Raw genomic sequence first — 18,284 nt, forward strand, 5'->3', positions numbered from 1 at the left:
TCAAGGACAGTTTTGAGTCCTCAGGGATGGTTTCTACACTCAGCACAGCCTAAGATCTCTCACCAGCCCCACCAGCAGAGGAACCCTGGTGGCACTGAGGGAGCCCCAAGGCAGCACGGGCAGCAAAGGGTCTCCAAGAGATGCAGCAAGGCGGAGACACGACAGCTCTGGGCCCCTCTTTTGTCACTGCCAGTGGAATTGTATTTGATAGAGGGAAAAAAATGGAGACAAGGCACAAGCAAACATCAAACATATCGATTTTGCAAGTAAATCACCCGCTCTGGCCTCAGTGTGCGACTGCACAGAGAGGCGAGAGAAAGGAGCTACCTCTCATGCTGGGTGTGATAAAGCAGATAAAAAGGCATTTAGAAATTATTTTCCCTTCTGTAAATAGAAGACTGGCAACTTTTGGCTAGGGTTGAAACTGTAAAGTCTGCTCCCTCTCCCTTATTTTTTCAACTTAAAAATATCAGAAAGGCTACATCTCTCAGCTATGGCTCTGAGACAGCTCCCATGGTCAAGAGGAGTAGGTTATGAGTTACCACTCAGCACCACTAAAACCTCTTTTCTCTCCAAGAATTAATTAGGTATTAGCATTAAACAGATAATATTTTAAAAAATACTGCACAATTTTCAGTACTGATTAAAAGTTCATGCCCTTCCCAGCTGCTGTAGCTTCCCAAGGGCTTTAGAGTACACATCTGCAGACCTCCAGTCACCCCAATCTTCCAGTATAATGACACCTTAATTTCCAGAGGAAAAGCTACAGAAAAAAAAAGTGCAGTTTGCTTTAAGAACCTCTCAGGTCTTTTGTATCTATCCTAAGGAAATGAAAAAGGGCACAAGTCAGTTCCTTTCCTCTGCAGATCACCTCTAAGGCTTGTTTAAATCTCCATCTGCTAAACCCGAGCCAAAGCACTGTCATGAAAAGTCACATTTCAGCACAGGCTGCTCTGCTCTTTTTCTGCAACCAGAAAATGCAGACATGACGTTTTTCCTAAGTGTTCAATATTACAAGACAGAATATAAATATCACAAAACAAGTTAAGTATCTTTCTAACACCAGGGTAAATGATCAAATACACTTGAAAACAGGAACAACAGAGCCAAGGCTTCAGTCATAGAGAAGATAAAGTTATACAATGATCCGGGAGTGAAGTCATTATGAAAAATGAGGGTTGGAAAAGGCTGACACAAACCTAAAATACAGCAGTAATAAATACTTCATCTGACTAGCAATCTGTTTAAACTTAGCAGTGACAGAAAGCTGCCTTCCGCTCCAGCAGGAGAGCCCTGACAGAGACAGAGGCTGACACCTAGTGTCTAGCACACCCGAGCCTGAGAGAAGGTCCCCAACACCAGGACAAGGACAGGGAGCACAGCACCAGCATGGTGACAGATCACCAGGGCAGGCAGAAGACACCTGAGACCACACAGAGCCTCTCCCAGCCACGAGGGAAAGGAGCACTTGCAAGGGTGAAGCACTGATGGATGCAGACGAGCATGGAGGGACAAAGAGGAAAGGCTGTGCCGCAAGGACAAACCCACATCTCTGTCTGCAAAGGGAAACCCAGAGCTCCCCACACAGCCACAGGTTTATCAACTGGTTTACCAGAGCTGGTGGTGGTCAGCATCACCTCTGTGCCCTCTGCCTTGACACAGTGCCAGGCTGCAGCTTTCTGAGAAGGATCAGCTGGATGTGTCTCTAATGGAGCACTAATGCTGACTGCCAGGCTGCTCAATGGCCCCTGTCTGGTGTGAGCTGGGGGTCAGCCTGTACACTTCTACACTTCTCTCCCTTCCACAGTCACCCATGTGTGGCTGGGAGAAGAAGTGCCTAAATTTAAGAGGGGTATTAAATAGCAGGCCCTTTGCAGAAGGGACTGAATCGTAAAACGGACAGAAGGGCATGGCTGCTCAACCTCTGCTCAGTGGCAAAGCTCTTACCTGGCAGTAGCTGGTAGTAGGTTCATCATCAGAAGTGGAGTTCTTCTCTTCTTCCATGCTGTGCCCCGGACTCTCTGCCTCACTCCTCTTTGAAGGGTGGAGCCAGGTGATGTTTTCAGACTCCTGTCCCTCTGTGTCCCCTTCTTCTGTACCATCAACAACCCCATTCTCCCTGCTTATCTCCTCTCCTTTCCCAAGCTCATTTTGGCTCAAGGAAGAACTGGGCACAACTGGGTTACCAAACTCCTTCTTATGCAATAGCTGCCTCTGAGCCTGCTTCAGGCTCTTCTGATAAACCTCCAGCTGACACAAGATGACTTTGGTGTACTGGTTGGGGTCCACCCCTTTGGGGCAGAAGGGGATGCCCCAATAATAGTGCACTGTGCCTCTTGCCTCCTCCTGCTTGTGCTTCTCCTCCACTGCAGTCAGCATACAAAGATCCGGGGTACTGCCAGACCCCTCATTCTGCTCTGCTTGCTCTGTGGAAACACAGACCTTGGCAGTGTGCCCAGGCTGTGAGCTGTGTTTGGTACCTGCTCCTCCACCACTCCTCCTGGGGCTGTCACACTGTTCTGTGGTCCTGCTCTTCCAGGGTGTGGCTGAGCTCCCAGTATCAGCTTCTCCCACAGAATGGCCAGTGCAGGGCAGGAGCTGCTCTTTTGGTTTGTTGCTTGCTGCTTCAGAAGAGCTGGAGGGGCTGCTGAACAGTCTCCGAGGTGTCAGACGCCAGGAGCCTCCTGGAGCCACCTTGCCAAAGGTGGGACTCAGAGACATGAAGTCCTCTCCGAGGGTGCTGGGTAACATGTTACTCGAATCACTTTGTGCTGGTGATGAAGACTTTTCACTTGACCTTGTCACAGGCTGGCCCTTCCCCGGAGACACGATTATGCTGGATACTAGTGAGCTTTCAACGATTTCCTGGCTTAACCTCCTCAACACTACCAAGGGGCTCCGGGCGACATCCATCTGTCCATTCCCATCAGCTCTGGAGCTCTGTGAGTGGGAGCTGCAGTCAGAGGGAGGGGTGTCAGGGCAGAATGCCAGGCCTCCCAGGATCTCAGAGCCTTCTTTCTCAGCAGGCTGGCTTTGGCCCTGTGAATCTAGTGCTTCCACTGACAGCTGAGGAGTTGCAGTCGATGAGTCTGAGGGCTGACAGCTCTGAAAAACAAAAGGTTGACTCTCCTACAGACACGTTCTCTATCAGCACAGCACAACCAAGGACTCCCCCAGCACACTGGCAGCCATCACCTGGACTGCAGATCCCCCTATCCCAAATTAGAACTCTGCACCCCAAAGTAGGGACAGCTGGGGTTAGACTTCATGTCCCACTCACCAGGAACAGTACAAAGCAACTACTCTGCAGCTGCTGTCATTCCAGTTTGTGCTGGGAATATCTACATCCCCCCAGTAGAACTTCCTTTTGTGCAGCATGGTAAAACAAGCACAGACAGCAATGTTGCTAAAGAACCATAGTGAGCCTCTTCACAGAAGTGCACTTACACTAAGGCTCTCAGCAATGGCCTTCCTCAAGAGCTCCTCCTCTTCCTCTTCCTGACAGTTCACTTGTCTAGCTTCTTGCTCACTCATTTTCAGGGCCAGTGCAAATTGTTCCTCTTCAGTCATCTCTACAGCAGAAGAAACAGGATAATGTCAAGTCACAGCTGCTGGTGTATACAAACACTCAGTGAATATCCAGCATGTAGGGAGAAATGGGTGAGAGTCCCACCTCCCCAGGAGGAATGCAGAGAAAATCATCTAAACCTCAGCCATCCTGAAAAGGTGTCACCAAAACTGGAGCAGGCAATACTAAATGAGAAAGGTAACTCAGGTCAGGAACCTCACCTCAGGTTTCTACAGCAATCTAAGCTCCCATTTCCCAAGTATATTAACTGCAACATGACATTTTATTTGCCACCAAACAACACACACTGCAGCTGCAGAATGCATGTTCAAGGAGAGAGGAAAAGGACAGATTTTTAAAGTGTGCTTATTTTTGTATCCGATCAGCTCAGCAGCAAGGTAGTATAAACAACATATCTTCTTTAAGACACTTTTTTACTAACCCAGTATCACACCCCCCTGTCTCCTGATACCTGCAACACCACAGGAGACCTACCCAAGAAAAAAAGAGCTACATGTTGTTCACCCTGAGCCGCAGGTGGAAAGCTCTGTGGAGGATAATGTTACTTGCTTGATGGTATTAAAGAGGATATTTCACATGCATACACCCCCCTTCTGCTCACATCACCACTCCACTGCATCACTAAGTCAGTCATGCATGGGAAACAGGTTTCCTACAATTGTAACTGCTATTTCAGCAGAAAATTTATTCCTGAAATATTCCTCACTCCAATCAAACCTGAAGTCTAGACTGGCTATGTAGAAACAAAGCAGTTAGTTACTTTGGAAAACACTTATTTACTTAGATTCAATCCAACACTTTCAGTCTGCTTAAAATATACAGTGCCTGCAGAATGGAGTGCAGCTTGAAAAACAACTCAACAGCACTCTCAGGAGCTGAAAAATACATCTTCTCACTTGAAACAAATTGACAGATTTCCTTCAGAACCCGCTCCTTCCTCCAGGCAGAATCCTGCACACGCCATCTCATGCATGAACCAAAGGCTCCTGCTCTCTGACGGGCTCCAACATCTTTAAGACATGCCATTTGAACAGGGAGGCCGCCCAAGCACAAAACATGCCTTCCCTGCAGCCAGGCGTTTCCCTGGATAACGATGCATTCGCAAGTTGCAGGCTCCCATTTTCTATCCCATCCTCTCCCTGGCAGCTGCCACCCAAACACAGCAGTGCAGCCTGGACAGACTGCAGCCTGTCCGTGGCAGCACTGCAGCCCGTCCGTGGCAGCACTGCAGCCCGTCCGTGGCAGCACTGCAGCCCGTCCGTGGCAGCACTGCAGCCCGTCCGTGGCAGCACTGCAGCCCGTCCGTGGCAGCACTGCAGCCCGTCCATGGCAGCACTGCAGCCTGTCCATGGCAGCACTGCAGCCTGTCCATGGCAGCACTGCAGCCTGTCCGTGGCAGCACTGCTGCTGGCAGGAGCATCCACGGAGCACAGCTCTGCCCTTCCCCCAGCTCATGGATGATGGCAGCCTCGTACTCCCTCACCCCAAGCAGGATCTGAAGCATTTTTGGACTGATTACCTTCAGATTCTTTCATGTGTCCTACTAAAACAGCACTGAGCTGCAGGTTGTTGGTGTGGGGCGTGGTGGGGGGGTAATTCCTTTGAAAATTAAGAAAGAGGTTGAAGGGAAAGCAGGCTGCAGCGCTCTCAGGGCTCGTGGGGATCTTTTGTCCTTGGACAAAGTCACTCTGTGATGTTACAGCCAGGAGGGACCAGGGCAAGGAAAAAAAAAGCATCCTTTAATGGAAAGCACAGTCCAGTGTATGGAGAAAGCTCCCAGCCCCAAGAACAGCAGCATTAAACAGCCTATCACAGAGTCAATTAGGCTGGAAAACACCTCTGAGATTGAGTCCAACCTTTGACCAATCACCACTGTGTCATCCAGACCACAGCACTTACTGCTACACACAGTCTTTTCTTTTTCCATAATACCAAACACCTTCCAAGCATTCGGAAAGTGTGTGCTGATTTGTTTTCCTGCCCAAACCATCACAGCAATCAGGCCAGATCCTGCAAACTCAGACATGTGCAGGAAAAGTGGTGCACATGATCAGGACCCTGCAACACACGTCTTTCCACGTGCTTCAACAGGGGTCTGAGCGTTTGCCAGTTCAGGCTATCAACATCCATGAAGCTTAATAAAAAGAAACATTTTTTGGCGAGTTACTGCTGTACATTTTGTTTTCTTCTCCCTCCCTGGCACAGCAATTTCCCCTCTGGGGACAGGGAATGTGCCAGACAAATGCTGCCTCTGGCAAAGAAACCAGTGACAAACAAGATGCACTTAGTGCACGTTCCAGTTGAGTAGGTGCTCTGGAGATGGGGAAAACTCGAGTTTAAATCCACCTGGCATTACAGTGGGGAGAGCAAAGAGCAGCTCTGCTCATGACTTCCAGCAGACCTGACCTGTTTTAAGTGGAGCTGACGGTATTTCATGCTCCAGGACTGATCACTTCTCAGCACCGTGTGTTTTATTAAACTTGATGCTGATTGCAGCCGTCATAATTTATGATGATTAGAAACCCAGAGTGCTGCGTTAGCCCCTGACCACTGTGTGCAAACAGAGCTAGGGAGAGAGTTCAGAGTGTGTGGAGGAGGCTCCACAGATCCCGGGAGAAACGACCCCTCTCCATCTGGACTGATGCTCAGCTCACACTCATCACTCGCCTGCCTTGCAGAGCCCATTTCCCAGGGAAAGCACCGGCACTGGGAGCTCTGTTTGGATCTCACACTCCAAAATCCTCTCCAAAGTCACACATCCGTCCCAACGGGGCAGGAAATCCCAGCACCCCTCTGGGGACCAGGGCATCCAAGAGACCCGCAGATGGGAAGGAGGGGTCAGAGAGAAACAGCCCTAAACAAATTAAACCATTTCAGAGCCTTTTTAAATGCTAATACGGCAATTTGCAAAGCGATTTATGTTCCATTTTGACATTTGCAAAGTGAATTAGATGCAAAACCCCACTAGTTGTAGTTAAAACACTTACTAATAAGAGATTTATTCAAAAATAACAGAAATGCGGGATCTCAGTATTTTTACATATCCAAAGCGCAATTACAGTAAAAACATTCAAATGTGCTTTAAAGCACTGACTTCCTCCAGAAAAATAGAGAGAGAGACTTCTTTAGGTTTTGTGTTTCCATTTATCCTGTCAGGATGAAACGTCACAGATATATTTTAGTTATGGCTTTAGGTTAAAATGAATAAAACCACAACAAAGCAAAAAAGGGAGGATACGCTTTATAACGAGTGCCTGCCAATATCCGAAATTTTCCAGTTTTGAGGAGAAAGAACTTGCTCTACCCAGAAGCATCCAATCTTTACAAAAGACCAATTTGCCTCGCAATTCAAAGAATTTATTTAAAGACACTGGGAAAAATAATTACTACTTCAAATCTTAATTTGCCTAAAAGCAAACACCAAAAGTCTAATTATAGCTTCCCACAAATGAGAACAGCCCCACCATCACACGTGCTTAAATAAGCCCCTGCTCTCTGACTGTGTGGCGCCAGGCACCCCCAAACTCAGATGAACACAAGCAACAAAAAAAGGCAGCTTTTGCCCCAGGAAAAGAAAAACTATTATCAATAATTTCAACTTCCAGAAACACAACGTTATACAACGTCTGGAGAGCCGGCCCTGTCTCCTGTGGATTTTCTGGAGCACACTGAACACCTTTTGCACAGCACCAGCTCCTGAAACCCTACATGCTCAATGATGCAACGAGGACATCCAACTTCAGCAGATCCCTGCTCTTAGCACCATATGCTTGGTCACATTTTAGTGGCATCTCCAAGGGGGGTTTCAGCTTTAATTTGGTGCTCTGTTTCCTTTGGGAGAAAAAGAAGAATGAGAAAAAGAACTCTTTCCCCATCTCTGACTTTGCTATCTTACTTGTTCAACACAAATGCACAGTGGGCTGCAGCTCCCACAAAGAGCTGGGCTGTTCTGTGCTATGGCCTTAGGCCTCTATTAAAAACAATTTAATTCACACAAGCCCTGTGAGGACTGACAAGCCCAACTGCTGCTGCTTGCGGAGCACTGGCGTGCTCCATTTTGTTCAGTGATTGCTTTGAGTTTTTCAGGAGGCAACATCTCTCCCATTTTAAAACGTGCTGAATTTTACGTGCTGGATAGACCCCTGCCTCACAGAGCACAGGAACACCAGTGGGGATGCTCTGGGACCTGGCTGCTGTAACACGTGGGGCTGTACAGGGAGCAGAGCTACACTGGCCATGCTCAGTGGGCCCTTCTGCCTGTATATCAGAATATGAGGGGGAACATCCCAGCCCTTAGCATCTGCTCACAGAGTTATTGTCCATGAATGCATTTAATCTCTTATTAAAGCTGTTGATACTGACCTCTCCACAACCGCCTGTGACACAAACTTCCAGGAGTTCACCCCATGCTGTGTGAAGCATTATTGTCCTTCACCAGTTTTAAACCTGTCTATTTCTTTTTATTTCCACTGATACACCCCAGGGGCTGATAAACAACAGCTCTGAGCTCAGCTGAGGCATTGCCTTCCCCTTGGGAACTTTGATCCCACCGTTCTCTACTAACAAAGCAGCCTCAAGCCTTCCAGTCTCTCCTCACCAGGCAGCTGTTCCACCCCTCCATGACTTGGGCTGCCCTTCTCTGGATGTACCACTGCGTCCTTGATATGCAGAGGCCAGAACTGCACACAGTGCTGTGATAAGGGTGCATCAACACTTTATGTAACAGCAAAATTACATCAACCAAATCCCTGGTTCTTAACACCCTTCCTCATGATGCCCAGCATTGCTGGTGCTCTGGCTGCCCCCACACTGTGAGCTGATGATTTCAGAGAATTGTCAACTGCGACTCAGATCCTTCCTGAGCAGCAGCTGTCGGGTCAGAACATTGGGATGTTTCAGGGACAGACAGGAGCAGAAGGGCTGGACAGGAAAGCAGTTTGTGACTGACGGCGCTTTCAGATCAGCCTCAGACAGTTTTGAACCGGTGAGGTACCAACATCCTCGCACACTTATTTCAGAAGTGCAAAATTTAGCCCTGTGAAGGGTCTTTTCTGCATCCCCAGGCATGTCACAGCCTTTCTGCAAGGGAAATAATCTCTAACACAAACAGCAGAAGCTGCTCAGCACCAGACAACTTCCCCAGCCCCACAGTCAAGACCTACGTGCAATTTTTCTTTTAGCAGCAAACTTCGTTTGATCCACCTGCTTTGTTCTCTTCTTCTGCAATCCACTCTCTTCATTTGACTCCTGCTGCAATGGAAAAGAACATGGTGAGTGCATGCAATATGTAAGAAATACTACCAGTCCCCTCCCCCCAACTACTCAGACACAAACACTGGTTCAAGAACAAGCATCTATTTGTGTGAAATTTGAATTTCAAAACATAATTCAAACACATTCTGTAACTATTAAAAGCTGTGTGATAAGCCTAACGAGCAAAAAGAGTTACAGACTGACATAAACAGAGAAGTAGCAGAGACAATAGACTTCATGCCAGTCACCACCATGCACTGCACCTGCTACCCATGATTTTAGAGAGAATTTGTTTGGCCTTGCTAAAACATTGATATTTGTAAGCATTCAAAACAGAAAAACAGAACTTTTTCATAACTGAGCATGACACACCTGTAAGCCAGGGCTGTTTCCTGTCATGTAGCTTCTAGTACTATGCTCAGGCAATATGAGGTGATCAAAGCTAGAATTCCTAGACATTTTTGGAGAGCCACACCAATACCCCTCAAGAGCAGGAGGGCCAGCTGTATTTTCTCCTGCTATTCTCTCATTGTATTCACAGAATCAAAGAATGGTTTCAGTTGGAAGAGACTTTAAAGATCATCTCAACTCTCTGCCCTGGGCAAGGACACCTTCCACTAGACCAGGGTGCTCAGAGTCCCATCCAACCTGGCCTTGAACACTTTGAGGGGCATCCACAGCTTCTTTGGGCAGTATTGTCACAAGTATTTCATTTCTGAAACTTGAATACTTCAGAAACTTGTTGTCTCGAGGCTCCCTGGAACAATACTCCCACGAACAACTTAAATGTGCGCTGCTCTAAGCACAAGGACTGCAGCACAAATGGGCACAGGCTTAAATGACACAAATTTCTGCAAGTTGCTGTCCTAATGGCTTAGGCAAGGGCACACACATTACCCAAGGCTGGCACTGGACCCCTTCCAATTTGTCTCTCTAAATCAGGTAGGATTAGAATCAAATCCAGTGTTTCAGGCAGAGACCCATGCCTGGCCAGGATGGACTTTGCACTGCTCCCTTTGCAGCTACATTGAATTTTGCTGCCCACAAGACACATCAGCCACATGCTTGTGCCTCATTTCACCTCCTGTGCCAAGAGGGTTCAAGGAGGGGCACATGGCTTAGGCTACTTTAACACAAACAGATACATTGATTATTTTCAAGTGTCATTCATTTCTTTTGTCCTTTGCCCATGTTCTGAACTCGTGAAGTCCTTCAGACTGCACCTCTGTGCTGAGTTCTGTTGAAGGCATCTCTGGCTTTAGTGTTATCTGTAGATTTTATTAATCTATATACACCACTTGCTCCCTCTTACAGATCATTAATGAGGATGTTAAAACACACACAGACCTAATATTGATCCTCTTGGCCTCAGCTTTACATCTCCTCCAGATGAGCCTCTCCTTTGTTCATCAGCAGCTCTTACTGACAGTCTTTTAGCAGGATTTCAATCCAGGAATGTTGCTATCTAGACCAAATTAAATTATTTATCCAACTAAGACTTTGCAAGACATACTATTAGGTGGTTTCCTGAAACCCTAATACATTACAGCTTTTACATGCCCTAACACCAACACCATTCCTCACTTCCACTGACTTAAGAATCACCTCACAACACAGCAGCAATCATGCTTAGCAAGTCCACACACACTCATGCTTGTGCCTAAGGGTTTTTTCTGTGACTGATTCCTTCTCTTCCCCACACAGACTGGTTTAGGTACCCCCTTTGCAAGATCTGCCACTGTGTCTCCAAAAGGCTGCTTCACATCCAGAGTCTCTCTTCCTAGGAGAGAGATGCCAAGCTCCTGCTCAGGAGGTGAAATCCTCTCTCTTCCAGGGCCCCTGGCATGTGCCCCCCTCCAGTTTTCCATAAGCCATGGGATCTCCACCCCAAACTGCCCTGCCCTGGTCTGCAGCAACAGCCCCATGCTGACCTCATGGGCTGCTCACACCCCAGGGGATGGGGAACAGCCCGTGGGATCACACCAGGATTATACGCTGGAGGAGGTTCAGCAACAGCTCTCCTGCCCTCCCCCAAAACCCTGTCTAACAATGCTAAACCCACCCCAGCTTAAAACAGGGGCAATTTAATCCTGACAGGCTCTGTAAATCCCCAGCTCTTCTCTCTAGGCATCAATCTTCCGCTCATCACTCCCGCACTTGCTGGAAGGTCAACCCTGACACTCTCATCTGCAGCTCTCTTCCAGGGCACGGATGTGATTTATGGGCACACCAAACTTTGCAGGGCTGTGAGTGCCTGCTCTGTGCACACAGACACACACTTACAACACACACCATGGCACAGCACGGGGCTCAAACTCCCGCAGGGCATCCGAGGGGAGCAGAGTGCCCGGATCCACAGCACAGCCAAGTACGTGCCTCGGTTCCCCACACCAGTCCTGAAGAATCTTGACATTTACATCAGTGGCAGGAGCAAAATTATTGCAGGACACGTGTTGTACGAACCTCATACATTCAAGAAAGATGTTTAAATTGCTCAGCAGCGTTCTACTGAACAGCCATGGTACAGTGAACCGCTGAAGCAAATCCAATTAATCCTGATGGGCCAAAATATATACACACATCTCAATTCCAAGAATTCTTAAATCTTCTTTATTTTTAAACCCAGAAAATAAAACATACCTTTTAATTAGGATTTATGGCTGTTTGTACCTCTGCTGGGAGACAGCCCCGCAGGCCCCAGAGTGCTCTGCATAAATGCAGGCGTGGATGGTAGAAACAGAAGGGGCCAAGGAAATTCAGAGGAGACAACAGGGCTTGCTCTTCCTGACCCAACCTTTTAATGCTCATCTATCTACAAGGATAATAGGAACTCAAGGGGCCACTCAACCAACTGCCTTTCTAATAAGATCACTAGTCCAAAAATAATCTTAATCAATTAAAATATTCCCAAACTGCAGCCAATACTCTTAGTTACAAGGTCATCTCCAACACATCTTCCAAGGGAAACTAATTATTATAGTGGAGGCGAGGTAGGAACTGCACACCTCTGCTCAGTGCCAGCCTGGAGAGCATCCCTCCTCCTTTGCTGTCAGTTCAAGGGATAACGGCCAGAAAGAACCCAAATACTCTTCCTGTGTCAGGCTCTGCACTTTAATTTATGATGCTCTCTTATGAGCAATTTCACTGTCAGCATTGTACACAGATGAAGAAATAGACAGGTTTCCAAAGTTCCTCACACATTCAGTGGAAGGCAGCCACTATTCTTCTTCCTTGTTTTTGTAACCTGCTTGGTTTCATCAGACAGCAGGAAATCAAATTCCCATTTTAAAAACGCTTTTGCAGATACTTAAGAGAAGCTGACTCTGCCAGCAGAAACAGATACAGCTCCACTCATTTCTAAAAGCCCATAAATGGAAGCCAGTAGCCAGTATCCCACATCCTGCTCCCTCGAATCCACATGATAAACCACAGAAATCAGCTTCTACTGACTCAGGGAAGAAAAGGCTACAGCAGAATGTCTCCACCCCTAACAGTGCAGACTGCAAAGTCAAAAGGTCTGGGTAATTTTACTGCTCAACAGCAGTTGGGAACATCTAACAATAGGGCACAGGCAAACACCACACATCCTGCATGGGAAATATGCAGATGAAAACCAGACTAATTTATTTTTAAAAGCCAATTAGATGTTGGAATTGCCATGTTTGGCTCTTGCCAAGGCTGCTGCTGAAATTAATATCACACCCTACTTTATTAGTCTCTGACTTCAGAATCTGTTTCAGCTTTGCTCTTTCAGCTCATTAGAACAAACCTGCTGGAAGTGGAGATGAACAACAAGCCACAACAGGGCTCATGCCAGGATTTGCAGTTCCTGATACAAGGAGAGAGGACTCTGTAGGAAAAAAGGGTTTTTACTGGGCTGTGAGGAGCCTGGATTCAGATCAATCTGATTTTCAACAAGTGAGCTCAGCAGAGCCATGAAGCCTCCTCCAGAACCAACTCACATTGCATTCTCCTCTGGGAGATGGAGGCACTGGGTCCCTGGGCACCAGCAGAGCCCATGGAGACAGCAGGGCACTGCTGCAGTTCTCCCATGTGGCTCTGCTTTGCTTGGATGGTCAGTGGTGTGAGGTGGCGTCCTGGGATTAAGTTATTTTTATTCCTAGTAGCTGGTGCAGAGCTGTGTTTTGGATTTAGTACAAGAATAATGTTGATGGCACACCAATGGTTTAGCTGGTGCCAAGCAGTGCTTACTGTAAATCAAGGATTTTTCAGTTTCCTGTGTTCTGACAGGGAGCAGGTGCACAAGGAGCTGGGGGAGCTGGGCAAAGGGATTTTCACACCACAGCACCCCATGCCCAGAGTGTGAACAGGGGGGAATTGGCTGGGAGACACCGATTGCTGCTCAGGGACTGGATGGGCGTTGGTGGGTGGGTGGTGAGCAACTGGATTGTGGCACTGGGTTCTCTTGGGTTCCATAGAATCATGGAAAGGTTTGGGTTGAAAGGGACCTTAAAGATCACCTCATTCCAACCCTCATGTCCTGGGCACTTCCCACAAGACCAGGTTGCTCACTGCCTGCCTTGAAAATTGCCAGGGACAAGGCATCCACAGCCTCTCTGGGTATCCTGTTCTAGTGCATCACAACCCTCACAGTAAAGAATTTCTTCCATATATCTAACCTAAATTTCTCCCCTTTCAGTTTGAACCCATTCCTCCTCGTCCTATCACTACAGTTCCTGATAAAAAAGCAGTTCCTCTCTCCCTTCTCTTCATTACAATTATTCTTGATATTATCATTAGGATTATTAATAGTATTATAATGTTTTATCTTGTTTCAATTATTAAGCTGTTCTTATCTCAACCCACGAGATTTTTTTCCCCCACGATTCTCCTCCTCACCATGGGGTGGGAGTGAGCAAGCAGCTGCCTGGTACTCAGCTGCTGGATGGGATTCAACTATGACAGGTGGGCACTGCCATCCACATTTCCAGTGCCATCTTCTCCATAGCAAGGTGTCCCTCTGGCCATGCCTGGTCCTGAGGTGAGTGTCACTGTCACAGCTGATGGAAACAGGATAGGGCAGCAGCTGGCTATTCCAGCCAATGCCTAAACACACCTCCCTGTGCACCACAGCCAAAACCAGATCTGGAACATCAACACAGGCTGCTGATTACCCCGACTGTGAGTATCTCCAAACACAGCAACACTCAGGCAAAGGGATGTTCTGCACCGAAGGGAAGACAGGCCATGCAGAAATAGATGGCACCATCACCCTGGAGTCTTGTCATATGTTCCCTGAGGGCTGGCAGAGCTGATGGATCTGGCAGAAAGAGCTTGTGAGACTTGATGCCAACTTTGTAAGTGCAGGCAGGTACTGTCAAAGCTCCCAAAGGATCTATCCAGGCAAAATATTCTTCAGAAAGGTCCCAGACCGGATCAGCAGCATTTGAGGATCAACTGCACTCAAGGCTGCAGATCAGTCTAACAGGTCAGCACAATTTTTGGGCTGTGCTCAGAGTTCATGCTTGGCCAGGCCCTGTGCTGAGGAACAATCATCTTGAAGACATGGCTTCAGGGGTCAAATCAACAGCCCAATGCAAGCAGGAGGTTCAGGAGACCAGGAATTGTCATGCTCACAGAGAGCATTGTTGGGCACTACTCGAAATATTGTGTATTTGTGAATGAACATCCATCTTCTGGCACAGGCAACCAATTCCCTGTGGGATTAAACAGCCAAGGGAGATGGGAACTACTCTACTCATTCAGCATGCCTGCATTTTCAGAGACACAGTCTGCACAAAGAAGGTCATCTCCTCTGGTTTCCACAGAGCCAGAGAGACTGTACTTATTTTGTCTGACCCTTTCCAAAAAAAGAGAAGTGTTCCCCAAATCCAGGATTATATATAGCAGAGATCAGAAAGCCTCACGTCCAGAAAACTTTTTTTCTGATGCAGCTCTGCAGATGCCACAGCATAGACATGAGCAAAGAAAGGGAACTTGGCAAAATAACATGGATGAGCTTGATAATCCAGCATGACTGAAAAATTCCTGGGAGAGGCAGTCTGCCAAAGATCATCAAAAGTGAGAAGCTGGAGGCTTTCCAGGTGCAGCTGCTACAAGATCTGCTGGTCTGGAAGCAGAACTAGGGACTTGTTCTATAGATACCTGCCAAGAGACTGCCAAGGAAGAAAGCCATCGAATCAATGATGCCCAAATTGTCCTTGTAGCTTTTGATTCATAAGGAACCATGTCCTAACAGATGCAAGATTAATTGAGAATGTATTGTTCTCTAAAATTGCTATTGATCTGAGCTTCCCACACCTCTTCTTGAACACACAACAAGGTCTTACCAGTGCAAGAACAACAGTTACAGCACTTAAAATTGAAATTCAACTTGATGTACACAGAAGAGCTGAGACAGTTACAGAAGGCAGACAGTTATTTTTTTGAGATCCCAAGTAAATCAGTTTTGCGTTTGATTTTGCAGAAAACAACACGACAAGAGACTGTGGCACTGGATCTGGAAGCTGATGACTCACAGAAAGAGACTGAAGTGAATAAATCCACTCATTCAACTGACTGAACTGTTGTCACTTAAACAGAACCTAATTGGCTCTTTAACGGCCTCTCTGAGCATATCCTTTTCTGTAATATGACCGATTATGCCATCGGAATTTATTGTTTATAGACAAACTTACAGAACAGTGAGGGAGCCTAACCTTTTTATAGATGTGTTTTAAGAGACGTTTGTTTCCTCTTTTTCAGATACGTGCACATTGAGATGAATAATTGCAGACAATAACAGGTCCTGATCTTTTATGTACTGCAGCAGCTCTTAGAGCTGCTGATTTCTTTTTTCCTTATAGGTTTCACAATAAAGGCCAGTGATGCAGCAGACATCTGAAGTTAACTTAGCATATTGCAGAGCTAAGGGTTTAACCCCACTGAACTATTACTGCCATATGTTCCATTTCTTTCAGGGAATTTCCCAATGGGAAAGAACTCAGACAATGTGAAGAAAAAACATCCAATATCGTTTGCCCTACAGCTTCTTACTGTTTATTTCTAGTGATTTTCCCCTCCTCACATGATAATCGCCTTATTGGAGAGCAGCACACTGCAGATGTGGGAGCAAAAGGGACCTGATTTAAGATCTACAGCTTGAGAGTGAACTGAAATGCTTTTGAAAATGGTGGAATTACAAAAAGCAGCTTAGGATCCCCAATCACCAGCAAGACAGAGCAAAGCCTTAAGAGTCACACATAAAAAAAACGATTGTAATAATTTCCTCTCATGTACCTCGCTCAGTCAGGGACAGGTTCTGAGGGCTCTGGGCTTCCCCAGGCAGGAATTCCCGTGCTCATCCCATCGCCCGTGTAACCAACACAGACATTTCAATCTTGAGGGTAGTGCTGATGTGCATAAGCCGACGCTGGGGATCAGGGATCTGAGCCTTGATGCCTTAGCCAGCCACAACACATTCACCTTTACACCCTTTGGAGCTGGGTTACAAACTCAGGCTCCTGTAATTCAGAATCAGTTTACCAGACACTGCCTGTCTCTGAGCTACTCACAAGCCTGAGTTCTGAATCATTTTCTTATCTATTTGCACATAATACAGAATCATGTTGCTAAGGTTTAGCTGGAAATCAATCAAATAAAAATTATGAAAAAAAAGATTTGTAAAGGGATTGAGGAAAGGTTACTTTTAAATTACGTTTCAGATTCAGTTCTGAGAGGATTTGGTTATCAAATCCCAGACTCATAACTCACCCTCACGAAGCACACCATTCATTTCCTAGTCAAATAGGATTTGATTCATCTCATATGTAAGAAAAGGAATGGCACAAGACCCTCTGTTCAAAGCCTAACCCCAGCACAACAGCGAGGGCTGTCCTGGCACTGTCCTGCAGCAGCAGGGCCCACACAGGCTCTGAGTACCCCAAAGCCATCACTGACCTCTCCATCGCTGTCGGATATGACAATAAACGCATCCACAAAACTGCGCTTCTTCTTGGCATTGCCTGGGTTCCTCTTCTCCTCCTCCTCTTCCTCCCCATCCTGACCTCGAGACTCCAGGCCCTCTGCAGGCTTCTTCCTCCTCGGCATCCTTCACTCTGAAACAGAGGGAAAGAGTAAAAGCCATTTGTTTCCTTCTGATTTAGATTTCCCCTAACACTCTTTTTTTTTTTAGCTATTTTTAGGCAAAAGACCCCAGGCACTGAAACCTTATTACAAAGCGTGGTGGATTTAGTGTTACTGGGAGCCACATGCAGCAGTCACCACTCATCTAGTTAAGAACACTTTATTACAGCTGATTGCTAAAAAGGGGTTTCAGGGGAACAGCAACACAGACCAAAGCCACTCTGAATGCCTTGTTCCAAAGCAAAGAGGCTTTCCTCTAAAAGCCCATCAGCATCACTTCACAGTGTGTCTCCCACAAGGTCCCTCTCCTCAGCCCACACCTTGACCAAAACAAACTGGGCTGTGGCAGTGGGTCAAGCTGACATTTGCACACCATGGCACAGCCCTTTGTCAGGTTTTGTATTGAACAAAATCAGGAAGAAAGGCATTGTTCGTTCACAGATGCTGTCCTGCCGTCTGCACAGCTCAGTGCACGGCTGCTCCAGCACTACACACAAGGAAAACACAGACAATGGCAGCAGGCTGGAAACAAGACAACAGGTTTATCTGGCAGTATAGATTTCTCAATGAGCAGCAGCCTCCGGAAGAACTCCATCCAGACATGCCCAAACCATCCGCATTAACGAAGGCACTTAACGAGCAGCGAGGAACCTGCTGAGTGTTATTAGTGCAAACCTGAGTGCATGGAACAATTGAGGGCAGGTGCCCACACAATGCAAACTGGTACTTCAGCATCGCTTCCCTTGGCAGCCCACAGACTGATGGAGAGGGATGCACAGCAAGCATTAGCTGCCTGGATCCAAAACAGCTCAGAGGAGGGGACTGGGGAAGAGATTTCAGGAAAGGAGAGCAGCAGGATGGCTCAGAGTTAAATCACCCTTTCCTGCCTGTGCTTGCTGTTTGCCTGGTAGCTCGACAATAACATTCAGTGCTTCTTGAACTGTGATGTAAAAGAGCCTTACAAAGCAGGCTGAGCATGACCAGCTCTGCTCAAGTTAAATTAAACATGTGCAGACAGAGGTTGAACAACAAGCCCCTCGTTCCACATCAGGGAACAGCAGAGCTGGAAATGCAAGTTAAGTTGGCCGGTTCCCAGACCACTGTCCTTCCACAGAATCACTCTGCCTTCCTTCAAGATCACTGAAATAGCTCAGATGTGTGCCGAGATCTAAAATAAGAGTAAGAGAAGATGCAACAGAAACCCTACATCACCCAGGATAGAGGCAAACCCTTCTCTGTAACACCACAAAATTGCAAACAGCCACTGTGTATAGAAACACTAAGGGAGGCCAAAATCCCCATCAGCGCCGAGAACAGCAGTGCATTGCTCCATCTA

General features: G+C 46.9%; 1 protein-coding gene across 6 annotated transcripts in view; it reads right to left on the reverse strand.

Annotated features, from left to right (window-relative positions):
* UIMC1 (ubiquitin interaction motif containing 1) overlaps positions 1-18,284 on the reverse strand; it is a 39,775-nt gene that overhangs the window by 18,436 nt on the left and 3,055 nt on the right. For 5 of the 6 annotated variants that reach the window (XM_063413727.1, XM_063413730.1, XM_063413729.1 and 2 more), the window contains exons 2-5: positions 16,763-16,920; positions 8,752-8,839; positions 3,448-3,572; positions 1,948-3,105 (exon numbers count right to left, since the gene is read on the reverse strand). In XM_063413727.1, coding sequence (XP_063269797.1) covers positions 1,948-3,105; positions 3,448-3,572; positions 8,752-8,839; positions 16,763-16,912 — 1,521 coding nt within the window. In that variant the 5' untranslated portion in view covers positions 16,913-16,920. The remainder of the gene's footprint in view (positions 1-1,947; positions 3,106-3,447; positions 3,573-8,751; positions 8,840-16,762; positions 16,921-18,284) is intronic. The other variant, XM_063413728.1, reaches the window with a different exon arrangement.

This window comes from Prinia subflava, chromosome 16 (assembly GCF_021018805.1).
Source record: "Prinia subflava isolate CZ2003 ecotype Zambia chromosome 16, Cam_Psub_1.2, whole genome shotgun sequence".
NCBI classification, from domain to species: domain Eukaryota; kingdom Metazoa; phylum Chordata; class Aves; order Passeriformes; family Cisticolidae; genus Prinia; species Prinia subflava.